The sequence below is a fragment of the Endocarpon pusillum genome (genome assembly GCF_000464535.1).
Source record: "Endocarpon pusillum Z07020 unplaced genomic scaffold scaffold1122, whole genome shotgun sequence".
NCBI classification, from domain to species: domain Eukaryota; kingdom Fungi; phylum Ascomycota; class Eurotiomycetes; order Verrucariales; family Verrucariaceae; genus Endocarpon; species Endocarpon pusillum.
The window spans coordinates 121,429-149,159 of NW_006913633.1; the positions used below are offsets into that span (position 1 = coordinate 121,429).

Genomic DNA, 27,731 nt, shown 5'->3' on the forward strand with positions numbered 1-27,731 from the left:
TATCACAACACGAATCCCAAGGTCAAGCACATGAAAGTCAAAGAGCTGAGAGCTTACAAGAAGATCAAGACGGGGCCAGGGTATCAGGCGCATTTTGCTCAGGCGGCCAAGAAGGCAGTCGGAGACACGATGGCGGTCAGTGCCGTCGGCACCATCACCAACGGGTCGCAAGCGCAGCAGTTCTAACACGCGGCTTTGAATTGGTGGGGTTGAAGATGGTTTGGGGGAACACCGTAGAGCTTCTCCCCGTAATGAAGCTCCCCCTTTTGCCAACAACGATCTCGCTAGAGCATCGTCAAATAGAAAGAGTTTGTCACATTTCCTGGCCTCTCTATCTCGTCTACAGGACACGGACCATTTGTCCCCCGTCTTCCTGCCTTTTGCCCCAAATATCCAAGCATCACCCATCCAGCCCCCTCTTATTTCCCCTCTACCCTCACCTTCTGACCGACATCCCCCGCCTTCATGCAGAGGGGAAAAAGAAAAGAGAAAAAAGAAAAAGCGCTCACCAAGCTATCCCGACTTCGCCTGGCTGCCTAGCTAGCTAGCTAGCTAGCCGTGTATGCAAAGTAGCACAGGCACAGCACCTTGCACACCTACGTCCTCTCCCCTTCTCTCCCACTCTGCCAACGACCAGCCAGCCAGACGAGAGGATCATCAACTGATAAACCATGCGATGCATGTAATTTCTCCTCCTTCTGCCTCTGCTGCTGCTGCTGGTATATTCCAAATTGTTGGGAATGGAGTGGTGTCTGCATGCCACCTAAGCAGAGAAGTGGCACAGGGCCCCCGGGGAACAACCATATATGAGTGATGAAGTTGAGATGATTATCAAGTAACAGACAGAGAGTAGGTGAGACCAAGCAGAAAAGGGGGGGGAAGGGATGGAGCTGATTGATTGATTTTACCTTTTGCGTGAGAACGCCAGGGCATGTAAACAAAGGGTGGTTTGGATATGAATATAGACATAAGACTCCCTCCCCTCCCTCTCTCTTTTCTCCTATAGGGGAAAATTTATCCTTCAAACTAAATTTCAAGGGCTTACCTACAGATGAGGGTGTCAGGGGGTAAACAATGTGAGAATGGGAAAAAGGAGGGGCAGGAAGAAGGGCTTTCCAAGGCTCTATTTCCTGCCTTCTATCTCCAAAAGCCCGCCCTTTCTATTTAGTTTTAAGGAGCACCCCGGTGCTTACCAGGCCATATCCTTCCCATGATAATCAATCCCTAGGCAATCCCTCAAAAACCCTCCGAAACACTTCACGCCCATTGTACAGGTTCTGCACTCTCATTCTCTCGTTTTCCAGATGCGCGTGATCGCTCGCTTGGCCACAGGGGAACATGGCTGCAGGGGCGTTGAATTCCTTTTCGAGGAAGCTGATCACGGGGATGGAACCGCCTTCCCGGATGTAGAGGGGCCTTTTCGGCATATTTTCCGGTGTGTAGGTAAGGCCAGTGGAGGCGAGGGAGGATGTACGACGGTTTGTGGGACGGTGCATGGTCTGTGTTTTCGATTGGGGAATTGTGGGCTTGATGGGGGAGGAGGAGGTGGTGGTGGTGGTAGATGGCCGGCGGAATGTTCGAGATGGTGAAGCATTAGTGCTGGGCATTGATTTTGTGGAAGATGCCGGATTCCATACTGCTGTGATAGCCTGGTCAAGAATCTGAAAGATCTCATTGTTGGGATCTCCAAGCCACGCGTCGGCTTTCGAAGAAATGTGGACTTGGAGCTTGTTTGTGCTTCCGAGATCGTGGAACAGGTTGGATGTATATTTTGTGAGTGCCGTCGCGATGGTCTCGGCGTCTTGGTTTGGAACAATTCGTATCGAGAGGTCAGCCTCGGCATAACTGGAGATAGTGACGGCAGCTTTGGATTCCGGGACCATAATTCGATGAATTGTCAGGTTTGGCTCTCGCCAACGTTGTGTGAGGGAGTCCGTGAATGCTATTGCATCTTTGATTTCAGGATGGCCCGGCATGAGCGCAGATATGATAGCATCGTAGCGCTTCTTCTCATCCCTGTCGAGTTGTGCAACGTGATCGTAGAACCCAGGAATGTTGGCTTTGGTCCCTGTTTCCCCAACAAGACCACTAAGGAGAACGGTCAGATCCTTCAGCGGTTCATGTAGGGTTGACTTTCCGTCCATGCCGCTGTGACGGTCGGGAAGACCACTGGAAATGCAGATACGTGCGTGGACAACTCCGCGCATGCCATATGTCAGGCAAGGGATGTGATCATCCAGCCAATAGCTGTTAGACAGCAGTATCCAGTCGACCTCACCAATGAGACTTCGGTTTTCCTGAACTACTTTGGTAAAGCCTCTCGAGCCTGCCTCCTCCTCGCCTTCAATTAGGAAGGTGACATCACAGTTCAGCGCTTGATTTTGTGTGAGATCAGCCACCGCATATAAAGCAGCGAGAATTGGTCCTTTGTTGTCAGTGACTCCTCTACCATAGAGATAGCCATTGAGCGGACGTAGCGAGAATGGATCAGTATCTGGCTTCTCATTTCCGTCTACGGTGTATTCAGCATCCACGACGTCGTAGTGGCCATAGAACAAGACAGTCTTCCGTGCTCTCGACGTATCTGAGGCCTCAAATTTCGCAAACAAGATAGGATTTACTCCTTTACTCGACGAAAGCAAAGCAGTCTTGGCATTGAAGAGGTCAAAGAGTTTTCGTAGAAATGTCGCCGCTTCATTGCATTGTCCAGCGTATTTCGGTATGCCAGGGACGGTGCGGAAGGCCACGAAGTCTCGTAGGGAGTTTACCATTTCATCTGACAGTCACATTAGTGACTGCTGAACACTATAAAATAAGCTTCACCTACCATTTCCATAGGGTAGTTGCTTATCAGAGGAGTTAGAGCTCCTGCTCACGTCCCAGAATGTGGCAACACAGTCATTGCCTCCTGTTACCAAGATGTCTTGATCATGTAAGCGTGTTCGAGTCGACGATAGGATCTTTCCAGTGTTGGCCGTCCAGTCCCCCACTTCGGAGAACTGGGAGTTGAATTGCTATATAATCGGTCAATATGACTGAGAGGTCCTCTTTGGCGCAATCCCGCACCTTCAAATGACCATTGCTGGTGCCGCAGAAGGCTGTTCGGTTCATGACTTGAATCGTGGTCACGTCATCAGAACCGATATTGATCTTTTGCACAAGCTGTTGCGAGTCCAGATTGTACACCTGTACTAGGCCACTCGCAAGCCCCGCATAAAGAAACGTTCCATCATGTGTTAGACTCAGCACACTTGAACAATTATTCCTAAACTTGTAAATAGCCACCAAGCCAACCGTTTCTAATTCATAGAGTGACCATATTTTAATGGTCCCGTCACCACCTCCAGTAACAAGTACCTCCATTTCTGCATGGTGGTGCCGGAGACCTTGAGCGAGTAACATGCAATACACATAGCTTGAGTGTGCATATGCTTGGTAGTTACTTCTGGGAAACGTTACTAGTTGGCCGCCCGTGGTAGGTACAACATGGCTGCCAGCTGGAAGTGGCGTGACGGTGCCTCCGGGTCCTAACGAATCGAAGAAACGATGCTTGCGGTTGGCTGGAAAGGTGGCCGAATGCGGTGTCAGGTTCTTGGATCCGAGGTCAAACCACTAAATTCGTCAGCTTCCAAGCCTTTCTCGATGGGAAAGCATACCTGCAGAGACTGGTTTTGTGAACCACAGAATAGAGTGTTCAGGCAAGTCGAATACGCTACACAGAAGACATCCCCGATGTCATGATGTGAGTAGATGGAGAACAGGCGTGTTAGGTTGTGAGCGGACCAGACCTGGCATTTTTCAGCATGACGGGTGAACAGGGGGAAATGGTTCGTACGTTTACGACTGAGTCCACCCCAGAGGAGAATAGGAGTTGCTTGTCCTCCGATAAGAACAATGCCAGTACACTTTCAGCATGTGCATGCACAGTAAAGACCTTCTCGAAGGTTTCCAATGACCAAACCTACCTCACACAACAGTTAGGCATGAAATTTGTTCGAGAGCGCCGGGACCTGCTGCCCTTCAAAGACGCATGGCCGTTTACATACAGCAATGTCACCTCCTTCTAGTCCGGCGAATAGATATTCATCATCAACCACCAGGGCTAGAATGCTCCTTTCGGCCTCAACCTGGTGGGCCACAGAATGCTCGACGTTCTTCGCTGACTTGATTGCACCGATATCAATGCCAGGCCTGAAGTCGTGGTCTGAAGCCACACATAAGGTGTCGTCGTCCTCATCATCATCCTCGTCATCAGAGCTAGAGGAGACGTCATGTTGGTGGAGTGGGTCCAAATCATTTGCCTGTGGCTCTTGATCGATACCAGCCATAACGAGCGAAAGGGACCCCCGAGGACATGTATTTCTGTACTGATTTCGGAGAGGGTTAGTAATTAGTTTAAATCAGCAGGCGGGCGGTGCGCTGTGGCGGGAAAAAGCTAGTAAAGCCGGAGGAGTGGTTCGGGGGGCTACGGGCGCTAACTCACCCACGGTGGGGCCGCATCTTCCTCATCTTCCTCACCGGCAGCGAGTTTTTTCAGCACACGTCTGCTGGTGCACATGTTGACGCAACAACGCTACGAGTTGGGAGGCAGTTGGAACTGCCAAACTGACTGAAACCCCTGGCAATGGTTTTGTAATATTGCAGAACTTTGTTTGACATCACAAATGAGTGCGCAAACACTGCGTTTGAACCGATACCCATATGCATAGCCGCCTCCCTGTTGGTACACGGCCTGCCAAAAGACCATGCTTCCACAACACCTGTGTGTCTGCATCCTTTGCCCTAATGCTTGGAACTGTCCGTTCTATGATCACCATCCTTCGACAACCTTGAGCTTGATGTGCATGCCGTCCCTTGGACGTGCTGTGACACCACCCTGGATCTTAATCTCCTCGTTCGGATCTCTCATCTCAAACTCGAACTTGCCCACCAAAGCGGCAAGAAGACACGCGAATTCTCCTTTTGCAAAGTTTTGGCCAATGCAGCTTCTTGGTCCGTGTAAGAAGGTCAGCATAGCATAATTGCTTTCTGCTCCTCCAGTATTAGCTCTTCCGGATCCCATCCATCGATCAGGGTTGAACTCAAAGGCGTCCGGACCCCACAACTCTTTGCTGAAATTGACTGCCCATGGGCAAAGGATGATTTTAGTTCCTTTGGGCACGTAAGTATCGGCGATGGTGCAATCGTTGGCAGTATCACGCAAGGTCAGAGGCACGGGTGCATTGTGACGGAGGGTCTCGTTGCAAACGGCATGGAGGTACGGGATATTATCGAGCTTAGCTGCGTCTATTGGTTCGTGCAGGGATTGAATGTTAGCATGTATCTCTTCTCGCAACCGCGTCTGAACTTCTGGCTTTTTGCAAAGCTCGTAGACGGCCCACGTCAACGTCGATGATGTGGTCTCATGGCCAGCGGCAACGAACGTCATCATCTGATCCACAAGATTCTCATCACTAAAGCCACCAGATTCGAGAGCAACAGAGATGATATCGATATCCCGCTTCTCGTTCTTCTCCATTGCTGCTTTCTTCTGGCGAATAAGATTTCGGCTTATAGTACGTATGACCCGCTGAGCTGCGAACATGTCGTCGTTACGCTTGATCGGAAGATTCGGAATGATCTTCGGGTGGATGAACATTGATAGAAGACCCAGCCACTGTTGCTCTTTACTGGGTGTAAAGATTTTCCCGTAAGTCGTATTTAGCTCGGTGTTAGGGTTCTGAAGGGCACCAAAGTCCTGACCTAGCCCAGCAACACCGATGATGTCCAGGGTGGCTCGACTCGCCCAACCACCAATCTCGACAACATCATCAGGCGCCTTCTTATCGAGTTCTGTCTGCAAGGCCTCAACAAACTCCCTCGATTTCGACCAGAATACTGGATACAAATCCTTGATATGGCGAAAATTGAAAGCTGGCATAAGATTCTTACGCTGAGTCTTTGGAATGTGTCAATAGCATTACTATCAAGCAGGAACAAACAAACCTTGTGCTCATCACCCTCAGCAAGCAGAATGCTAACACCCAGAATTCTTCCCAGTCCAATAAGTAATTGTTTTGGCTTAATAAAGTTATAGCTTTTTGTGGTCAAGACCTCACCAAGAGCCTTCGGACTGGTAATCAACAGGCGTTCCGTGTTGAACATATGTCTGCAGAAAGTCAGCAAACAATAGTATGGAGCGTGATTGTATAATCTTACGTGTAGCGAATCAGACCATTGTTTGGAACTTCGTTGATCCATCTTCGCATTGGCATGCCGGAGGGCTCAGCCAAAATGGCTGGGAATTGACCCATAAAGAACGAAGCACCCTAGGAATCGCTCAGTCGAGTTCAACTTATCTCCTAGGACTTCCACGTACTGGAGGGCTTGGTAGATGCCGCAAGGGGCTGAAAAATTTGGGGTATAGAATGATGGAATAGAACGCATACACAAGCCATTGCAGAAGGAAAAGCGGTACAGCCGTCCAAATGTATGAGCCACCAACCGAGTACTCTGGTGCAAGCTGGACGAGAAAGATGGAAGAAGCTATAGAAGTGCCAGCCCAAAATCGGTAGGTGCTCATGAAGTTTGTATTCATTTTTTCCACCATTTCGACAACGGTGTACGTGAAAAGGCAGGCAGCCTCGATCAGTCACAAACAATTAGATCAAGGTTTCTTTGTCTTGTGCCAGATGGAAAGCTATAGAAAAACTTCTGGGAGACTTAGGAAGCACAAAGAAACAAAGAGGGCAATGATCAACTTGATGACGAGCAGACCCAAAATGCTGATGCCTGTAGCCTGAAACTAGCCGAGGTCGAATTTCAAAGAAGACGAGCGTGCACCAACGAGCTCATGGAGTTTATAGGGGTTGAGCTCGCCCTGAGGAGGGATATCTAGATTTTGGCCAAACAAGCCCATCATGAACCGTGCCACTACTAAGGCAGACACGTACTTGATACGAGATACGAGGTTAAAACAATACGCGAATTCTGTGCGGTTGCGGACGATGTTCTTTCCGGGGTCCAATGCAAATTGGTCCGGCGGCATTATTCTCTCCGTGTCCAAGGATCCCCCTGCATAAAAACACGTTCCAGATTTCAAGCAGCCCAGACAGGTCATTAGGAACACCCCCGCAGCTACGAAATAGTGAAGGTAGGATCATGGATGAGCATGAATGTAGATATACCTTGTGCAATTGATGTATAAGTCTATTTCAGGTGAGGTCCATGCAATCCTCATCTATTTTCGATAACCCCTTTCCGAATTCTACAATATCGTTCCAAGACTGAAGCGCCATGTCAGCAAATGAACTTCCCGCGAGATCTCCATTGGAAAAGAATTCTTCTGCAATTGGTGAAAGGGCGGACTCTTTTTTGCCAGACCGTTTCTCGGCCGATTTGGCCACCCTGTCAAAGACGGCGGAGTTGTTTTTGACAGACAGGGTCTTGGTGGCAGAGGATTTGGTACCTATCTTTGTATTGATCTGGAGGTCTGCACTTCTCAGCTTCGACTTCTTATCCCGCTCGCCAGGAACGGTTGCAAGGATCGAATCAAAGGTGACAGTCTCTGATACATCCCTCTTCTCGTACAGCAACGAAGAGATATTAGACCCTTCCGGCATGAGAGAGGCTGACGGCCCGTCTCCTTTCTTTTCAGTCATCACCGTGTCTTCAAAGGATGTATGGCTGGAGGCATATCTGCATTGGCCTGGGAATTCACACTTTTGGCAACCTCTTGGGCGGGATTTAATTTCAATCCCATTCTCCAAGTTGCCGAGTACCTTTCTTTTCCACTCTCCCCACTCCCTCCAACCAATGTAATCAAACTCACTTGAACAGCTCTGGCCTCTCTTCTTCTTTTTCAGATTTGGCCGATCCGTTTCCCCAGAACAATAGAAATGACCATCGTGTAAACAACGCCTGGTCACGCCAAGAGGGTATCGTGTTCTGCAAAGGTGGCATTGCCAGATCCAAGCCAATGGTTTCACAGGCTCCGGGGGAAGATGAGCAGACTTTGGAGCACCAGCAATGCTTGTCTCGTTAGGCCCAAAGATGCGGGAGAGGTCGAAAGCTGTCACTTTAGAAAAGGTTGGGGATGTTGGAACATAGGTTGGAGTACGGGGAGATCGAATATCGTCGTCTATAGGTGCCCCATAAGTTCCGTCCATCATCGTGCTTGGGGGGGCAACATCTTTCATCTCAAGGTCAAGACTGGGTTTTTGCATGCTCGCTATATTCTTGTAGGGTTGTGAAATAGCGATGAGATTGTATTCAAGTCTGTGGTGGCAGTGATAAAAGAAATGCATGGAGGAAGAACGCTGGAGAGCTGTCACCACGTGCTTGCATCAAAACTCGCAAGAAGAATTTCGAATCAAAGAATCTTGCCACAAGAATATCGGATGTTACCAGAATAGAAATCATTGTCTCTCCAGCCTTTGTGCTCTCTCCGGATGAAGAAGTCAAAGTGGATACCTTTGAGAGTAGCTTCCCAGAATCTGTATAAGCCGTATAAGATTGATGGGCTTTGAAAGCGGATTCTGTATATCTCCACTTGCATGAGAATAACATCGAGTCATGGATATACATCGTGTGCGTGTGTGTCCTGGCGTGTACAATACTACTCGGACTCTCATTCCCGGACATTCATCGGTAGGTGTCCGAGGTCGAGACTGGCTTGATATCTCCCTCAAGCTACGAAGAAAGAAGCCCACAAAAACTATGAGCCAGTATCATCAATCAGGTCTCCTGAGCGAAAAAATAATACAGAGGATTACTGCCAACATTGCAAGCACAATGAAGTGGATATGCTAAGACTGGACTAGCGGCGCCTGATCCTCGTGGCTGGGAATCTTGGCGTGGCTGGGAGATCAACACCACAGCTGTTTGGCTTCTACACGGAGTACCTGTGTTCCACTCCCCCACCAACCTCTTCGGTGGAGATGTCGAGGCTGGGACGCGAATTTGGAGGACATGCTACAAATATGACTGTTCGTGCCCTGTGCAGATTACTTGTTCGATCTCTCAACTGCACATAGATTACACCGCACTGACCAACAGCGTGTTGACACGAATCTATGAACTGATGACTGCATTTGCATTTGACTGTTCTTTCAAACTATTCATACTTACTGATTATTTTTGACTTCACCGATTCAAACATTTTGTCTCAAAGTAGACGTTGAGCAACTCCAGCCAAGCTTGAGGGAGGACCGCGAAGTCATAACAGTTGATTCTACAAAAGACATCCTGGAGACATCTTCCTCGCATTTGCCTACGTCCTCTCGCCCTATTGCTTCTCGTGTAAGCATCTCACAACCAGTACTGCTGACACCGCTACCACCGAGCTCAACGTTTGCCCAATCGGGACGTCTATCACCATCTCCGCGCTCTCCTCTACCACACCAACCGACACACTCTAGCACAGTCCTCCGAAGAGCAATCAAATATCATTCCGAGACTCAGTCCCTCGAGCCCAGTTTCGTGACCACGCATAATCAATCATCATGACGAGGGCCAACATTGTCATCGCGATTATCGTGATATGCTTGTTTGTCGTGCTTGCAATAGTGGGCTGGGGAATTTACGCCATTCAAAACAGAGTGAGCCTGTTCGCCAAGAAGCAAGAAATAATTGATGAGGAGGAATGAGTGAGAGCGGCGGGAATCTTAGCAAGGATTTGGAAGCGAAAATTTTTTACTTTGTTGCATACTGAACGGGAAGGACCTGGAGTTCAAAGGGAGATTGGGCACAACTGCCTCTTGTTTGCATCCGGACCAATAGAGTCTGCGCTTGCTATACCCGAGGATGATGTTACGAGGAAATATATGGAAATCGGTTTTGGAAAGGTTCTCATACAAAGATCACTTATCTCAGTAATATGTTTAAGAGACAATTAAGAAGGCATGAAAGAGGTGTGCCATGATATCCTCTTATCTCAAATTCATGAGCTGTATCTTACCCCCACAGCCTTTACAAACCCCAGTTTCCACAAGCAAAATGATAAACCGCAAGCCAACAATCTTATCAGGCTTGCTCTTGGTACTGCCTGCTCTACCCGCCTTCCTCATAACCCGGCCACATTATCACTGACAGCCAAAACCCAAAGTTACGTCTGATGTCTACCTACCCTCGATGCAATAATGATAACACCACCATCGTTCTCATCGCCACGAAAGAGAGCAGAAGTCAACCTGGCGAGGCACATGTCAAGTAATGGCGCCTCGAGGGATAAGTCCCAGAAAGAGATGTGGAGGTAGATGAGGGCTGGGAGGATGTCCGATTCGCTAGGGGTGGTCCAGAGGAGTGTGTGGGATGAGGGGGAGGAGTCTTTGGACAACTTGCAGAGGAGGAGGCGGTAGTGGTGGTGCCGCTCGGTTAGGTAGATGAGGTCACTTGTTGTACCGTCGCTTGTTGGTGGCGCATTGGTGGAGGAGATGGGGGATGGGAGGGCGCGGAGCTCGTGGTGCATTTGGAGGAGTTGGTTTGTGCAAGTGTAGGGGAAATAAGGGGGAGGAAAGGCTACGGAAATTGGTAGTTGGCAGGATAGAAAAGAATGGGGTGTGATGTCAGATATTGATAGGGAGGTTGGCATGAGCCCTACAATTGGCTTTGAGTGCGTTGATAGGTTGAAGCAAGGTTGAGAGTGCATGTATCGCGTTGGAAAGATCAACCTTCATTTTGCGATTTGGAGTCAGATATCATGCTCGCTCAATATAGATTTATCGAGGATGGCTTTGAGGAACCTTACCAGAATATCAACCTCTCCAATGTCTCGACAAACTGAGTGCGCTTAGCTCTCCTTCATATCCACCATTCGCTGCAGGCCATCCATATGCAGATTAGAAAGATCGACATTTCCCAACTGGTACTGTTGCCCGAGATGATATCTTGACTTCTTTCCTGATTAATCACTCAATGGGCAAGTTTCCCACTGATCTCGAAGAGAATCAGACATGCCACAGCTTCAATTGTGACACCATTAACACTCTGCATGGGATCAGCTACCCTCTCGTTGACCAGCATGATTGTCTCCCTCCTTATTTGGAATGGTTCCAAGAGATCCATCTTACCGCTTAGCATGATATCGTGTGCGGTGGCGTGTAGCATGGTCGTGTGGAAGAGTGTTAAGTCTGGGATTGCGTGGTTGAACCATTTGTCTTTTAGATTGACGGGGAGTAGAGTATTGATAGAGACATTGTTGTCTGGTCCATTGTATCCTGCAATTAAGGATGGAAATAAAGCCGGAAAGGTATAAGAAACCTCACGAGCTCACAATGATGCATTAGAGCTTGCAAGGCTGGGATACAATCGATGACAAGACGTCGAAAGGGTCTGCTGTAATTGTATGTACTGGACTGGGAATTCGGTTACCCGTCATCTGATAGGGGATTGTATCCTGGGCTTTGGCATGAGCTTCACTGGGAGAAATCTCGTCACGCTGACAGGAGGGATTCGAAAGAGTTTGGGAGGGCAAAATGGCCCTGTGACCTGAGTTCCTCCGTACTCTGCGCTACTGTTTCTGACACCTAGTTGAACTTGGGGAGATTCACCAGTTTGGATGTTCCCGCGTCCGGAATACACTCGCCTCTTCATTTCTTCAGGGAATTGATAGCTAACTGGGTCGAGAAGTGACTGGTACAAAAAGCCTTCGACCCTCCATGGGAGAAATGCTCTCATCTTCTCCTGTGGGTTGTCGAATACTTCTTGAGCTCCATCCACCACGTTCTCTAGCTGAGATTTAGACGCTAGGTTTACCTTCTCGCCAGGTCTCAGGCCATATCGCAAGTCTTCCCCGTTCTGTTCTTTATGTACGTGCATTTGTTGCCGGAAGTCTTACATCACGTGGGCGCGGACCTTTTGTCGAGTATTAACGTCTGGGATTAGGCCAGTTAATCTGTTTAGATGAATAAACTATAGCTGTTTAGAGGAAATTGGGATGATGGTGTTTGGAATAGCAGGATGCGAGCTGTGAATGAATGGTGCTCTGGGTTGGTCTCTTGTTGTCAGTCATTCATCTTCCACACGACGGGACGAGGTGGTGGCAGAGAAGGCCTCTCCTTTGGTATGAGTCACTGTGCGCACTGTTCCAGCCCAACCTAATGTCGTTGGTTTTTTTGAGATAACTATCAGAACCACATAGAGGCCGGCGGGTTTTCAGAGAGTCAGTTTCAAGTGGCGGAAATCGAGCGGCGACTAGTTAAGCTCCAAGGATGGTACAGGCTTCCATTGATTCAGAGAAATTTTAGCTTCTCGAGGCTGTACGTAGTACGTAGTATGTAGTAGATGATAACGTACTCCGTAGGTGGACCAGCAATGCAATACCTTTCCTTAAATTCATGATTTAGCTAAGAGTTCTAGGGTTAGTCTGGCCTCGGCATTGCATTGCATTGCGGGTACTTTTGCATTGCTGGTCCACTTACATTACAATTTTTGCCGACGCCAACAGAAAACGAAAGCGCTCGTACAGGGGTTATTGACGAACTTTCCGGTTTATAGATATTTGAAGTTCTCACAGGATGCACTCAGCAAGCGCAACTGGATAACAAGGCGAAGCTCAAGGAAAGACAAGCCTCTCCCGTTCGAGCAGTCATATGGCTGGGCTGACGATAGCCAGTCAACATAGGTTTATGGAGTACTTTGTGCAATATTCGGATCTAGGTAGTAAACGTCACTCGAGTACTAGTTGCTGACTAGTGTTTACTTTAGAGTGTTGCTTGTCCACGCGCAGGTCAGCAGACAGCCCATTCCTCAAGCTCTAAGCTAATGCTCTCTTCACTTCTTGGAGGCATAATCGTAGACGCCGAATAAAGGGGTAATTTACGTCCAACATTTCTTGTGGGCAATCTGACCTTAGTTTCGGATCAAGCCTTCCGCGGTTAGGGGCATACTTTAACCGAGTTTGTTCTAATTCAGGGACCGGAGGCCCAAGATTTCAAGTTTACTCCACCTTGGTCCTGCTTCCCGGAATTTGAAAGTTGGGCACCACTCCAACTGCAACGCTCAATTTAAAATGACAGCAGAGGAGGGTGGTCAGGTATGACAAGCCCTAGGCGATACAATTATGACCAAATGGAGCGCATAGTCTTCTAAAGCATTGCCAAACACTCTGCGGACTTGACCCTTACTTTGTCCGAGAAATCTCACCAGCATTCGCTTAATTAGGCTTTCTGACAGCTTTTGCGACCCGGGCTGTACAATGCGAGTCGTCAGGTGGTTGACCCCTTATCCATGGAAGTGCCAGGAGGATCACCAAACCAATTACATGCCAGCCGCAATCTTCCCGCCACGGCTGTGATCGATTGGGTGGCAACAAATTTTCAAGGCGAGCGCTGGGGTTCAAGACGCGCGGGTGTTGATGAAACGGCCCCTGGTGAAACTGATCCTAGATTATGATACTAGCCACGCTTCGTGATAGACTTGCGTTAAACTCTAATTTAGCTCTTTGTCCAAGCGTTATCTCCTTTTTGTGCGTGTTGACAACGGATGAGCAGGAAACAGCCTAACAGGGTGGGTCCCTGCCTTTGTCGCTTACTACTGAGTCCCCCCTGATCGGGCTGGCCATAAAGCCTTGGTCATGCCCATATCTTCAGATGAATCTTCAAGCTTCAGTTAAGCATTTCATTCCTTAAGCAACACTCATTTTCACTTGGGCTGGTCCCTTGCCACTCATTTCAGACACGCATACAGAATGTCGCTCTCTGCCAAGTCACTCATTACCTCCCTCTCCCTCTCGCTTCTTAGCGCCCTCCCCTCGCTCGTCTCCGCCCATGGCCACGTGACGAACATCAAAATCCAAGGGCAAGAATTTCCCGGATTCCCTTCAGACAATCCCTACGGAGCTCCATACTCGACAATCGCCTGGTCGGTCAACGTTCCTGACAACACTTTCGTTCGCGAATACAGCAATCCAGATATCATCTGCCACAAACAAGCTGTCCCGGGGACATCTTCTGCTACCGTAGAGGCTGGTGGCAGCGTTGAATTTCAGTGGACAGCATGGCCGACACATCAAGGACCAGTAGTCGACTACATGGCTGAATGTCCTGGCAAATGCGAGGACGTCGACAAGACACAACTCAAATGGTTCAAAGTTGCTGAACAGGGCCTGATAAGTACGACCGGTTGCAATGTCAAGGGCAACACTGGTTGCTGGGCCCTGGACAAGTTGATTCAGGCAGGCAACAAATGGTCAGTGCAGGTACCAGCGGGTCTTAAGGCGGGAAACTACGTCATGAGGCACGAAGTCATCAACCTAGACTTTCCTGGACAGTCGCAAAACTACCCTGCTTGTATCAACCTGGTTGTCACAGGGGGTGGATCGAGCGTGCCAGACGGTGTTGTGGGTACTTCGCTGTACACTGGGCAGGAGGAGGGTCTGAACTTCATCATCTACGATATGAAAAGCGATGCAACCTATCCCATCCCTGGACCACCCGTTGCTACCATGGATGGCGGATCCGGTGACACTTATGGAAGCGATATTGCTCCCGTGGACGACGGATCCGGTGACACCTATGGAAGCGACGTTGCTGCTTCGGTAGGCGATGACACGACTTCGGCAGGTGCCGTCAGTGAGTGCTCAAGCGGAAAGCTGAAGGTTAGAGCTCGCAAATGGGTGGCGTGAGTCACACATTTAAGGGAGTGAGATGATGTTCTTTTCAGGGTTTACAGTTCAGATACACCTTATGTGTGTTTGCACATATACTTTCAAACATTGCCTTAGATGGCCTCTTTTGGAGAAAAGTTGATTATGTGTTGAATCCCTCTTCTATCGTGTGGAGAACAGTATTTGTAGGGAAAATTATTCAACTTTGCTAGCTTCGATGGTGATCGATCTAGCCAAACCATCCACAGGATGAACGACTTTGATTCATGTCATGACGACCTACGTGAATCGGAGCATGTCTAACTTCATTCGTACACCAATTGGAAAGCCACTTGGACTTCGCTAGAGACGGTTACTGTTCCGTCTCGGTGGGACTTGGACAGTCGGCGGATAATTTGAAATATTCCAGAAAGACTCTCAGCTAAGAAGGGTTAACCGGGACGATCCTCCATCCCGGCTTCATTGAAGTTCATCTGCCCTTCTATGAAAAGTGAAGCGGCTGTAACGATTGTCGCGCGATCGACCACAAAAAGCGCCTGCCTATCTCGATGGTCTTCAACCCTCGTGGCGGCCAGTATTTGAGTCATCACGTCATCGAGGCTGACCATGACTTGATACTGCTGACTTACTAGTATGACTTACTACGCTACAGGCCTAATTTTTGTATACCCCCCTGGTCAAAATATCTTACAAACGACTTTTTTACTTACACATCCTGTCAACATCCCTGTCACTATTTTGCACGAATTTTTGCTCATCCTGCAATCCTAAATTGGATACAAGAGCGCTATGGAGATACCCTACACAAGTACGACGAGGTACAAGCGGCTGTTAATGCTGCATAAGATGCTGTGCCTTTTGACTATCGTAAGAAGCTGCTTCAGTCGATGCAGGCGAGATGTCAAGCAATTATAGATGCCGATGGAATGCAAACTCGATTTTAGAGGCTAGTCCTATTTGAGCCATTTTTGGGCGTTTATACTCAATTCTACATAGTACGTTTTTTACGGATACTAGCATTTTCAGCAAGGGGGGTACAAACATTAGGCCTGCAGCCGTATTATTAGTGGAGCAGACTATGACGGCGGTGGCAGTACTAAATACTACTTTATTGATCTTACCGGTAAGAGGACACTAGGTTCTTGGCGGGTGCATGCAAGCCATATGTCACGTGGGATACGTTAGCTCCGCTTGGCACTACCTCTATTAGATTAGCTCTTGCTGCTGCTCGGCAGTTTCTTCTCCTCCCATCCACTCTAGAATCAATTAAATTGCTTATAACTATTGCACCACACTTGCCACTACTTAGTACGCTTTGCAAGGCTGAAACTGAAATGCTTATCAAAAAAAATCAGCATGATGTACCACTGGCAGAATGTCTGAAACGTACCTTAGCTGGGCCTGTTGTGAAGCTGATTCTTTAGATGTTGATGATCGTATTCTAGCTGTGCTGAGATTGAGATTGCACAACTTGGCTGATCTTTCCATGGAAGTACCAATTCCTCGGGCCGTTGCTTTGGTGCGCTTTTGACTTTCAGATCCCATGGGCCCGGTTCATCGACAAACCTTAATTCAAAACTCGTGCTACGGGTACTACCACATCGACGTCGATCATTGTTCCCTAGACAAATTAGCCCGTCGATGTGGCGTGGATGCTTACGATCATCATCCGAGATCTCGTGCCATACGTTCCGCTGCCACGCCAATGACCATCGATTCGGATCCAGGCACACCCTCTCCACAATGCAGACACAGACCTTGTTCTCACCCTTTCAGTCAAAATCCATTCACACTCTCGAGGGAATGGATTTGTTCTACGCCGCCATAACCTATGGATCTAGAGTTATGGCTGCTTTGAGATGCCGACTCTTCATCTAGAGGGAGCCAAGGGTAAACCAGAGCACCTGCCTAATTTGAGATGGGAGGCCTGAACGTCAGAAGAGAGCTTTTGAACCGGCGGTAGCATCCCTGCTTAGCTGCGGATAGAGCGAGTTCCGCGAGCTGGGTGAGTAATCGTCTGGAGCAATGACTACTCCGTACCTCACGTGGAAAGGGCAAGATCTGCAGCGATTGATGCGGAGAAAAGCAGCAATTCTTCCGCTCCATAGGCACAAAAAGCCACCCGCTCAACATCTTACTTGGCGTGGGCCAGATTTCGAATCCAAGTTTTGGTGCATATCTCACGTGGCTCTAATTTGCTCGATGTTATTGGTCCTCTTCTCTTCGACTGCAAGACCGCTACCACCTTACATTATCCGCAGTGACAGTGAGGCTGATCGCGCTTCACGCGAGCAAGGTGTTCTCAATCGCTGGCACAATGTCCGGAGTGACCGCCCGGAAAGATTCGCCGGATGTGAAACACGACACATGGCGATCTCGGCACGGTGGCCTGTGCGCTGAGAGAAGGTTACGTCGACCTCGTGGCTACGAGTTCTTTGAGCCAGCAAAAGTGCTGCGTACTAGCTCGCTAATGCATTTCTTTCAATATTTCTCGCAGCAGAACAAAGGCCCATGGTTTCACGGCAGGAAGCCACCTCCTTAGTCTACTGCCCTGCATGCCTCTCCGTGCAACTCACTGCAACTACCTTTGACTTCTGGCGGTGAGGATATAGTGCTATCATCTTCAAACGCTCCCTACCAGTCCGTCCATCTTTCGACAGAAATGGTTCCGGTAGCTGTGTGGCACAGCTCGAGCAGTCGTATACCGTGTGGTCACAAGACTTTTGCTGCATCACTGCTTTCAATGGCTTCTATCAGTCGTGGCCCTTTTCATTGGCCACGATTTGATTCTTTACCATGCACTCGCCTTATTTAACTCTTTCGGACCACATTTGTCAGATGAGATCCCGCTACGGAAAGCCATGTCTCTTAGCAGCAGTTTCTTGTCCTCCTCCCATGATAGTTTCTTTCCGGCAGATGCCGTTCGTTGATCTTGTACGTCACTGTCTTCTTACACGCAGTCTTATTGTTGATCAACCATCGGCACAATGCTGATAGCTCTTGGCTATGATAAGCACTTCTATATATAACTAGTAATTGGGTGTATCGATAGTGTCAAAGGACTTTGTTCCGATTCTCTGGCTGCATACGCAGACGCATCTCGACCCTTCTTTCTCCACAGACGGGGCAAGGTTGTGAGACCACTGAGCAAAATGATGTGGTCGTACCAAGACTAACCTGCTAGATCCTGACTTCAAGGCTGCATTAGTCTACAACAATCTTTACCGGGACACTGGTACTACAGGTCTCCAAGACCGTAGCCATGTTGATCACTTTGTGGATAGGTAGCTTTCGGTGGTTTCCGAGACACTGCATATGACAACGGCGCAACGCAAGCTGAACGCTGGAAAATACGTATGTGCAGTCTGAAGACTGGCATATAGAGGTGAGCATTCGACATTTTCTCGATTGATTTCTTAGTCTTCATAGGCTCTCCCCAAGAGGTTCATGCTCAGCATAGAACAAGGCCACCAATATCGAACTAACATCTGAGTCGTGTGCGTTTATAGCATTGGCCACTCCGCTACACTCCCATTGATCCGACCTATCAGCCTCCCAATCACCCTAGTCATAGCTAGCTCCTATCGCTACTCAGCCATCTAGAGCTTGACATCATAATCCCTGCGTCCATGGCGACTCATTCGTATGCCCATCAGCAGACGGACAGTCAGCAGAGCGAAGATCATTTATACGGCTCTGGCAATATAGCCTTTAATCAACGACGCCTCATGCACCCCAGAAACTCTGCTGAATGTACTTCATCTAGTGGATCTTGCTCGAGCCCTGGGCCATCACAGCAGCCGCAAAGACAGTTTCAGGACATTCTACCATTTCGTCAAAAGTAAGTGTATAGCATAAATATGATGTTACTTCGTAACATGGTGATACGCTGCAGCCCTCGTCTGACCGTGGTAACCAGCTTTGCCGCATCAGCTCCCAGCTCGAACGGTACGTACAGTCAGGCAGGATCGGACCACTATAGCTATATCTCAGGCTCCACCCCCGGCAGTCACACGCCCAAGTCATCTACATCTCCACCAATGAATCCCGGCTACAGCACCTCTGCAGCCAAGAAGCAGCGATACTGGCTTCATATCCGGCAGCAGCCACGAGCCGGCCGCGCCTGCTCCAACGGTCGAGACCGGCGCGCCGTAGATCCCCCGCCCGTCCTGCAACTGCAGATATCGGACTTCGACCCCAACTCTCCCGCCGACATCGAAGACATGCAGGATCAATCCTTCATCGTGCATTGTCTCCTCTGTACGGCATCCGGCCCGGCACAAGACATCTCCGTCGTGATGTGCCAAGACGACAACAGCAGCGGCCAGAAAGCCGAAAAACAGATCAACGGCAACCTGGACGCCAGCCCATTCTTCTGTGACGAAGATCCAGACCCGCACACCGCGCCGCCCCATCCCTCGTCACAGCTGTACTACCCCGCACAGACGATACCGCCTTCGCACGCGTCGGGAAGGAATCTGCCCGCCACCTTCTTCTACTTTGCCGACCTCTCCATTCGCAGGGCGGGCGTGTACCGCCTGGAGTTCCAGCTCATGAGACTGAAGATGGATGGAACCCCGCTGCCCATCTTGCACTCGGTCCTCAGCGAGCCTTTTAATGTGGTCAACGCCAAGGATTTCGATCACGTGCAGCCAAGCACGCCGCTGGTGAGGGGGTTGGTGGCGAGCGGAGCTGGCTTTCCCTTGAAGTTGAAGCAGGGCTCTAGGGCGCAGAGGACGTCGCCTGATGAGTAGATCTCATGTTCATTGGGGGAAATTGGTTCGGATTTGGGACATTGTAGAAACAAGCAAGATGGTGCTTCTTCGTCATGCCTGCACATCGATATAGGCGCGTTGGGAGAGGAACTGTGTTGCATGTAACCTGGCGTCCCCTTTGATGGGTAATGACGCCTTGTTTACAGCATGCTGGATGCATATTTCCCGTACCGGTTGGTCGCTGCTGGCTGTCTAGCAACGTCTTCGTACGATTCTTTTTAGTCAAAGCCCAACCTGAAGCTGAGAGCTCCATATCCGGGGAGTGGCATATGTATGTGGGGATGGATGGATGGATATGCTGAGGTTGCTTTTGAAGCTGAAAGCGCGATATCTGCGAAGCGGCACATGTATTTGAGCTGATTGTACGTGCTGGGTATTTTCTACCTAACGACTTGGAATTGCTGCTCTCGATGAAATATGGGTTTCCATGTGGTATATCCCACTTCTGACTCTCTGAGACATATTTTTTTTATAATTTCTGACCGATCTAAACACTCAGCCATCGCCGAGGGGAGAAGATAGAGGGACTATCGGACCTCCGAGGAAGGCCTCGGAAGTAATCTTCTGCTCCTGCAGATTGACCAGGTCCTGGACGTCCCAGTGCTGGATGAGAGGGACAAGTTCTCTGAACCCCCGTTTCTTCTCCACATCCTCAATGTCGACCCTTTGATCAATCTGTTTGAGTCCCTCCTGCAGATACTTCAAACCTCCGAGTCTGTCGCCATGTTCACGGAGCACCATCGCCATCCCAGCCCAGACTTTTGCTGCACGGTCCGGTTTAGCAAAGTGGGCGAACATTTCCAGCCATGCAAACCCGATTCGCGAGTCATGGGCATTTGAGGCCTCTCCTCCGTCGGGAAACCAGCCATGGATACCCAGATGGTAGACTCCAATGTCGCGCATCGACTGTAGTTCTCCTCCCATCGCTCCTTTAGTGGCGTATCGCAACCAATACTCGCTGCCTAGTGGAACGAGTGGAGTTTGGGCATGTAGTGCACACGCCTCGGGATCATCCCAGACCAAAGCCCCGTATTGCAGAGCGCGGTGCATGTATTCCATGCTTCTGTTCGAGTCCTTTAATGCCTCAAGCCATGTCCTCCACGGCAGGGGAAGGGCAGCACCTTTTTCTCCTTCTGCCCTCGGTCGCCCAGGCTCGGTCATCCGGCAGAGTTCCACGGCCAGTGCTAGCGACTCATGGCTTTGCTTCATGAGCCGCAAATTTCTTGCACAAAGCGTCATGGCTCGTGGGTCTTTGCCGTGGGCCGCTAGGTCCGCAATTCCCGCTAAGACCCATTCCGAGGCGTGGGAGGGGCCGATGCCCCTGGAGAAGTCCCGTTCGCCGAGGAACATGATCGCCCCTTCGTGCTTCATTGCCACAGCAATTTCCAATAGAGTGACGCCCAGATTGTCCCATCGTGGTACCTTTTTAAGCAGATATTGGCCAATAAATGCCAGGACATCCGCTGGGACAGGTAAGGGGTATCCGCATCCTTCTCGATCTGCAAGGTTGTCAGTCCTACCGCACGGACGGGGATGCTACCGTGTATGAGACTCTGGGCTCAAGAGTGTGCTAGGGCAGCTACAGATCTCACTTTGATGGGGAAGATGGCCCGGGTAGTACTTGCACTTACCGGTGTCACCCAAATAGCCCACAATTTCCCGTGTGTCCCACTGTTCCTCCAACGCATTTAAGACATCAACACAGAGCCACTGCCTCGCAGTGGCATCATAGCCAGTTTGTTCTAGTTCGAGAGTATCCAGAGGATTATAACCCCATGTTTTATCCATACGCAAGTCGAGGTTCTTGAGATAGACTTTAACCCCAGCATCATCATCATCATCATCCCCAAATTCTCCTATGGATGCTTGACGTTTGTCCTCTGTCCTCCGCAAGCGTGCCGGTTTCCTCTTTGAAGATAAGCGAACTGTCGGTCGCGAGGGCCGATTAATCTGTTGTTGCGTACACACGGAGAAGGGAGACAAGGGTGTAAAGGGGCTGTAGCAGCGTTCTTTGATTGTCATGCCGGGACTAATTCTTGCAAGGGCGAAAGGGATCTTGCACATTGGCAGGGGACGAGGAGGCATGGCTGGGGTTTGAGGCGTGCAGCTGGAGACGCATGCGCTGGATATCCTGCCATCGATGCAATCTCGGAAGACCGCACGTCGTTTTGGAAACGGGCCCAGGGCTTGGAGACCACCAGAAGGTGTTGTTACGAGCACAGTGGCGCCATAGGCAGATGTAAGTAATCAACTCGACTCCAGACCATCAATTGATCAATTGATGGTCAGTATAAATTCTAACTCAGGCGGCTGCGACTGCAAATACACTGGGACATTGTTGACGCTACAATAGAAAGGACAATTTGCTTGAGTTTCATATGTATCTCGTGCATGGATCTTAGTCATGTGATGCATAAAGGCTTGGCATTGAAACTGCGGTTGCCGCAAGAGGAAGTCCTGGTCCAGGTATACAGTAGTATACGACAAAGTCCTGTTGTAATCGTAATTTCCCACCTTCGATTTAGCTGCTCTATCTACGACACTGGCCAATACACTGCAGATCCTAGCCGTAGCCCTGACAAGATCTTCTTCAGTTATGACGTTGCCTTCCGACTCCTTGCTCGACAGCACTGGCCCGGAATTCCTTAAATAGACCGCCTACCTTCTCTATCTCGACTCAGACGATCATATGGATACATGTCCTCTACTACCACTCAGCACCTGTTTGTGTGCCGCGCCTCCTGCAACATGCCCGCTTGGCTCCCAGAGAGCTGTTTGTACGCGGCAATTGGTAACCATCTCCTGTTGTCATACCGGACTACTCCGTGTTCGAATGTCGGCTGGGGTTCCTCCACCTCTTGCGGACGAAGTGATTGGGATAATCGTACAACTCCAACAGTAAATTCAAAACCCGAGCATTTCATGGCGGGTAAGGTTTCAGTTGGTGAGCTGAGTATAAGGAGTGCCTGTAACCAGGTTGGGCAGACGACGACCATATTGCCACATCTTATTATGATGACCCTAGGCTTGGAACCGTGGAATGATCCAGGTATTCAAGCTCGGAGCTGACGACCCCTATCACAATTTCTGACCTTGGGATCGGTTTTTCCATCGGCTTCTCCCTAGCTTCCCTCGGATCCTTGGAACTCTTCTATCGAATGGCGTGTAGTTCTTCGAGCCTCGCTTCTAGTTTTCTCATGAAAACGTGATCCTGGCCTTCAATCGTACATAGCCCTGCGATGGCTCGCTCAGAAACAGCGATCGCCTCGGGGATCTTGTTTTGCTCTTGATAACAATCGATCAAGAGCCCTCATGGCGATCAAGCGATCAGGGTGCTCCCCGTTCCTGGCGGCAGAACTAAGCTCGTACTTCTTAATCGTATCCACCAGAATATCCTCTGCTTCCCCATACCGTCTTTGCATGAGCAGCACTCGTCCGAGATGAGTTTTGCCATATAAAGTTCCAATATGCGTTTCACCAAGATTTTGTTTCGCTACAGCTAGACCATCGTACAGGAGCGCCTCCGCTTCTTCGAAATCACCACGATCTGCTTTAGTTCGAGCCAGATGGCACATTGCTAAGAGCGTGAATGGATGCTCTTTCCCCAGCTTTTCTTTCCGCTTTGCCAACACGTCAAGCATGATACTGTGCCCATCATCTCTGAGACTGCCACCAAGGTCATTGTATACCATTGCCAAGTTCTCCTGGGCTATGAGAGTGTCGGGATGGGTCGGGCCGAGCGTTTGGAACAGGCCTCTCGATGATTCTGTGAGTAACTCTCTAGTCTTTTCATACTCGAAATATTTGGAGTACACACAAGCAAGATTGTTCATAGCATTTAGCGTGTCAGGATGCAAACCGTCACATTGGTTGTGTCCAATGCAGATGGGTGCAAGGTTGTTTTTATGGCGTGCAAAAGCTGAATAGTTAATTTGGTGGGCCGCACAAGGAGAATGAAATGAGGTGTACGGAGTAGGCCATGATAAAATATGAGATTCTCACTCCAGTCTATTTCCTGGTGTAAGTGGATCAGTGCGCTATGGACAGCCCTACGGCGGACATTGTGTTAGGGGTCCAATCCGCTTGAGACCCAAGACTTTCTCACTGCTCGGGCTCGAGCCGCCATGCGTAGTCCCAATATAGGCCATTAGAACCTCTCGCCTCGTCGGGAGGCACGTTGTTTCTGAACAAAAGAGTTCCACATACAAACGGTACGAGGATCTTGGATGGCTGCGCCATACGTAGTAAGCGGCCTCAAGGGGTATATAGTAATTAGTGGAGAGTCGCTAAAGCTTAGGGTGGCATTGGGCCACGGCTACCCAGAAACAGGTAAAGCTCCATACTAGTAGTACAAGCGTATTGCACGTATCTTGGCGTGTACAATAATGTTCCTATCGTCGGATTCCCCTCCACATGGGCCAACACCCACGTACACATATCTTGATCTACCTACAGCCGCTTACCCTTATAAAGTGACGCACTTCGTCCACAGAGCTCCAGATAGCATAGCGGTAGCACCTTTTGCGGTTTGACCTACATCTGCTGCCATGCCAGCCACCTTGGAAAGCAAGAACATGGTTGAGGAAATATCTGAGATACCTGCGGTAGCGTCAGCTAAAGCTACGGAACAAGAAGAACAGCAAGACAGTGAAATCATTCCCAAAAATGGCACACGAGATCGCATCAGAGATCCGTCCAAATCTTCCCCACCCGCAATAGCTGCACCTCCATCCACTTCTCAAACCGACCGTATGGCGCGCTTCAAGGCTCTTCAGTCCCGCGCATCCGCTTCACAGAAGTCGAATTTGGCGGAAGCCCGCGCTGAAGCTTCTCGTTCATCGGTCGACCCATCTCTCCTCGCCAATCTTTCCCGTAAAGCCGCTGTAGCTTCGCATAATCTCTTGAAGGCAGATACAGAAGAAGAAGGTGGACTTGGTGCTTTCGAACGAAAGCGAGCTTGGGATTACACAGTAGAGGAGTCTGAGCGGTGGGATGAGAGGATGGAGAAGAAGGCGCGTCAGAGGGATAATGTTGCCTTCCAGGACTACAGCAGCGAAGCGGCCAAAATGTATGAGAGGCAAATCAAGAACCTAGAAAATATGGAGTTGAAAGGAGGGATCAGGAACCGGGAGGAGTACGAAGCTTCGAAGGCAGCGTTGATCGAGAAGGCAGCTCAAAGTGGTGGGCTGGATATTGTGGAGATGGAGGATGGAGAGCTGGTTGCCGTTGACAAGGACGGAACTTTTTATTCCACATCAGACACAGTCGAATTTGTAGAGAATCGACCGAAGAGGGAGAATGTGGACAGGCTGGTCAAGGATATGCAGAAGGCGGAGGACGCGAGGCTCAAAAGGAGGAGGGACCGACTCGGTGCTGATACCAATGATGGAGACATCACATATATCAACGATAAGAACAAGCAATTCAACCAGAAGCTGGCTAGATTCTACGATAGGTACACTGGGGATATCCGAGAAAGCTTCGAGAGAGGAACTGCAATATGAACGTCACCTTGAATGGGTTGCAGAAGAACACCGGTGTTACAAATTACGCTTGAACGTGCTGTGTTCTGGCGATTGGTTGCTGATTCTTGAGGTTCTCACGAAATGTGTGGTCTAAAGCCTCTATCTTTTCACCACAACATCCATAAAAATTCAGGCTCATTCTTTCCACCGAGCACAGCTAAATGGTAGTACATGCTACTTCTTCATTCATGGCTTCTTCAAACATACCCAACGACAGCAGCTTTACTTGGTCGAAGACAGGCCTGGGTGAAGCAACTTTCAATGGACTCGCCAGCCTCACCTCGATACGCAATGGTGGTGAGATCAGCTCAGTCGCAACTAACTTTGAAGACAGTGATGAGCTTCGGAGGATACTTCAGCCTCAAAATGGCGAGCTTGTTCCTCAAGAGACAGTGAAATCGGCGTTACTTGAAGCATTTTGCCAATTAGCTTCCAAGGATGATTCTGCCTGTCAGATTGCCAGTGCGGCGCTCATCGAGGGCAAGGATAGATGCGTCGTGGTGCTTGCACGCAACACCAGCTTTACCGAGGAAGAGAAGAAGCTTTTTCAAGAACTAGTAACAGAATTACATCCACTCTCACAACTTGCTGCATACGGTCCACTTGTAAGTCTACTTGTGTACTGGAAAAGACGTGTAAAACTGATGGGGGACAGGGCCTTGACCAAACAATTTCCTTAAGAACGAAAATACTCGACCTTCAACTGACTCAACTCCATGATCATTTGATTCCCAAAACACGTGAGGCATTGCGAGTACATGTTGTGGAGAGGACTGCTGCGCGTCCAATACTGATGACGCTACTCTCACCACATAAGGAGCTCACGAACGCGCTTCGGTCTCTGGTCGATACTTTTCAGTACGATGCCTCATACGCTGCCTCTCAACTACTTGCGGCATTCGATTTGGCATACGTCCCTTTCGCCAAATTACACCTACGAAATATCATTGGCGACAACCATATCACCAATGATCTCTGGAGCAACATTTGCTTGCTAAAAAGGCTGCCCAAAGCTTGGGGTATCATTCTTGAAGCGCTTGAAAAGCTGCCACAGCTTCGAGTCCTCGATATTGTCTGCCTGCAATCGCCAAACGTCACATCCACTCCACATAGTGAGCCACAATCCTTGAAGAGAACTCTCCGTCGGTGTGGCCTCTCTCCAGTTTCAACAGCTCTGCGCACTAACATCATTCGACATCTCAGCATGGAACAAGTCCTGGCTCTGCACGAAAAATTCCAGCGTCTTAAACCAATGATGCATGCTGAAGTACAAATCATTACTTATTTGCTGCAAAAGGGTTCCGATGGAGTGTTCGCCAACCTGGCCAGTAGCGCCAGACCTTGCTTCTTGTGCCATGACTTTGCTCAGCAATTTCAGCTCAAGACCCGGGATCCGGTTTTCAGCCAACACAGCGCCTGGATGGTTCCTGAAGTGCTAGATATTGGCTCTGACAAAGTCAATGTTCTTATCCAAGCTACACGTGCCATAGCAGCAAAATTAAAATCTCAGCTTTTGATCCCGATCACCGCTACCCCATCAAACCAAAATTGTGACCCAGGACGCTCCGGCGAATTCAAGCCATCTCTCGAGGGCAATGAGGATGATAAGAGCTCTAGTGCAGTCAACGAGGAATTCAAGTCGTGCGTAATTTCTGCCCTTACCTCAGCAAAACCTGGCTAATCCTAGACACTAAAGATTGGAGGAAGCTTTTGCTCGCTTGAGCCCAGGAAACAGCCTGTTACATACCCTGGATCGAATGCATGCCTCGAGCGGGTATGCTCTTTACGAGGCAGCCGAGCGTGACGAAATACCAAAGGATGACGAAGTCCACCACGGCTATGGCTTCTCCAAATTCACTCAAGATGAAGACAGAAAGATGCTCCTTGGTCTGTACAGAGACTCGGCGAACATGCTTATCCAACCCGGTGAAGTGAACAGATGGCGTGCTGAAGTAAGACTCGTCGCGAAAATCAAGGAGAAGTTCATGCAACGACCCGAGCACCTGCGTGGGGATCATTTCGCCTGGCTGTTGAGGAACGAGCATATGCTGGTTGAGCTGGACATGGAAAAGCGAGCTGGCGAGCCAGAACAGTAAGTCCGGCTCCAAAATACCATCAAATACCTCAGCACATACTGATGCGAGAAAGCACGGGCATGGTTTACTTTGACGCCTCGCCTCCGCGTCTTCCCGATACATCCAGCACGCGTAATTCCTCCACTGCGGAAGCCTTGTGGCAGACGATCGACGATGGCCTGCCCGGCGACGTCGACATACGCAGGGACTTTGGCTTCGATCGCTGTGTCTCGGTGCAGGAGGAGAGCAATCTCCTCGGTCTCTACAAAGGATTGTGCCTCGAGCGGGTGGACCCCCTCGCCGTACAAGCCTGGGTCATTGAAGGCAAGCTCGCGGAGAATATTCAGCTGTGGTTCGAAGCAAGACCTGCTGCTTATCGAGGTGCGTACTATCCTTGGATTCGGAGGAATCCGCATATCCTGGCATAGGGAAGACATGAGGTGGATGGAAGGATAGACAGCAACTGATGGTCAGAGACGTTTCTTGTGTCGGTTGCAATGGGTTTGGCGCTTCGCATTCACACCTTAGGTGCTGGTATGTGTAACTTTCATGCGGGCACGGGGGACAGCAAGAAAGGCGGCAGCGTTCAGATACAGATAGCTAACAAAGCCAGCCACAGACTTTTGTACTGTTGCAGACACAATGCATCAGCTCAGGCCCTGCCCTGCCCTGCCCTAACTGGTGCACTCCCTCGAAGACCTTTCTCATTCGAAAAAATCAACACCTCCCTCCTCAACTTCCCTACTCTATTCCCTCTCCCGACTCCTCCTTT

The 27,731-nt window shown here is 49.5% G+C and overlaps 11 protein-coding genes across 11 annotated transcripts in view; 5 read left to right on the forward strand and 6 right to left on the reverse strand.

Moving 5' to 3' along the window:
- The window catches only part of EPUS_05155 (uncharacterized protein), a gene marked incomplete at both ends in the record, with an annotated part of 1,161 nt that extends 975 nt beyond the window's left edge, over positions 1-186 (forward strand). Inside the window, one exon of the mRNA XM_007789532.1 lies at positions 1-186. This exon is cut by the window's left edge and continues 477 nt beyond it. Within this exon, the coding sequence (XP_007787722.1) occupies positions 1-186 (186 nt within the window).
- A 1,031-nt stretch (positions 187-1,217) lies between these two features.
- EPUS_05156 (uncharacterized protein) lies at positions 1,218-4,328 on the reverse strand (the record flags this gene model as incomplete). Its single annotated transcript, XM_007789533.1, has 6 exons — positions 1,218-2,776; positions 2,828-3,014; positions 3,067-3,612; positions 3,657-3,788; positions 3,836-3,961; positions 4,047-4,328. The coding sequence occupies 6 exons, from the start codon at positions 4,326-4,328 to the stop codon at positions 1,218-1,220; spliced, it is 2,832 nt and encodes a 943-aa protein (XP_007787723.1).
- A 482-nt stretch (positions 4,329-4,810) lies between these two features.
- On the reverse strand, positions 4,811-6,577 carry EPUS_05157 (uncharacterized protein; the record flags this gene model as incomplete). Its single annotated transcript, XM_007789534.1, has 4 exons — positions 4,811-5,938; positions 5,986-6,148; positions 6,199-6,308; positions 6,359-6,577. The coding sequence occupies 4 exons, from the start codon at positions 6,575-6,577 to the stop codon at positions 4,811-4,813; spliced, it is 1,620 nt and encodes a 539-aa protein (XP_007787724.1).
- A 616-nt stretch (positions 6,578-7,193) lies between these two features.
- On the reverse strand, positions 7,194-8,204 carry EPUS_05158 (uncharacterized protein; the record flags this gene model as incomplete). The annotated part of the gene is made up of 1 exon (XM_007789535.1): positions 7,194-8,204. The coding sequence occupies one exon, from the start codon at positions 8,202-8,204 to the stop codon at positions 7,194-7,196; it is 1,011 nt and encodes a 336-aa protein (XP_007787725.1).
- Positions 8,205-10,084: 1,880 nt separating this feature from the next.
- Positions 10,085-10,447, reverse strand: EPUS_05159 (uncharacterized protein; the record flags this gene model as incomplete). The annotated part of the gene is made up of 1 exon (XM_007789536.1): positions 10,085-10,447. One exon carries the CDS (start codon positions 10,445-10,447, stop codon positions 10,085-10,087), a length of 363 nt encoding a protein of 120 aa, XP_007787726.1.
- Positions 10,448-13,666: 3,219 nt separating this feature from the next.
- On the forward strand, positions 13,667-14,602 carry EPUS_05160 (uncharacterized protein; the record flags this gene model as incomplete). Its single annotated transcript, XM_007789537.1, has 1 exon — positions 13,667-14,602. One exon carries the CDS (start codon positions 13,667-13,669, stop codon positions 14,600-14,602), a length of 936 nt encoding a protein of 311 aa, XP_007787727.1.
- A 3,611-nt stretch (positions 14,603-18,213) lies between these two features.
- On the forward strand, positions 18,214-19,338 carry EPUS_05161 (uncharacterized protein; the record flags this gene model as incomplete). Its single annotated transcript, XM_007789538.1, has 2 exons — positions 18,214-18,425; positions 18,480-19,338. 2 exons carry the CDS (start codon positions 18,214-18,216, stop codon positions 19,336-19,338), a joined length of 1,071 nt encoding a protein of 356 aa, XP_007787728.1.
- A 516-nt stretch (positions 19,339-19,854) lies between these two features.
- EPUS_05162 (uncharacterized protein) lies at positions 19,855-21,444 on the reverse strand (the record flags this gene model as incomplete). Its single annotated transcript, XM_007789539.1, has 2 exons — positions 19,855-20,858; positions 20,991-21,444. 2 exons carry the CDS (start codon positions 21,442-21,444, stop codon positions 19,855-19,857), a joined length of 1,458 nt encoding a protein of 485 aa, XP_007787729.1.
- A 1,163-nt stretch (positions 21,445-22,607) lies between these two features.
- On the reverse strand, positions 22,608-23,192 carry EPUS_05163 (uncharacterized protein; the record flags this gene model as incomplete). Its single annotated transcript, XM_007789540.1, has 1 exon — positions 22,608-23,192. One exon carries the CDS (start codon positions 23,190-23,192, stop codon positions 22,608-22,610), a length of 585 nt encoding a protein of 194 aa, XP_007787730.1.
- A 714-nt stretch (positions 23,193-23,906) lies between these two features.
- EPUS_05164 (Pre-mRNA-splicing factor syf2) lies at positions 23,907-24,863 on the forward strand (the record flags this gene model as incomplete). The annotated part of the gene is made up of 1 exon (XM_007789541.1): positions 23,907-24,863. The coding sequence occupies one exon, from the start codon at positions 23,907-23,909 to the stop codon at positions 24,861-24,863; it is 957 nt and encodes a 318-aa protein (XP_007787731.1).
- Positions 24,864-25,072: 209 nt separating this feature from the next.
- EPUS_05165 (uncharacterized protein) lies at positions 25,073-27,387 on the forward strand (the record flags this gene model as incomplete). The annotated part of the gene is made up of 4 exons (XM_007789542.1): positions 25,073-25,489; positions 25,540-26,525; positions 26,581-26,976; positions 27,033-27,387. 4 exons carry the CDS (start codon positions 25,073-25,075, stop codon positions 27,385-27,387), a joined length of 2,154 nt encoding a protein of 717 aa, XP_007787732.1.
- Positions 27,388-27,731: the final 344 nt, after the last annotated feature.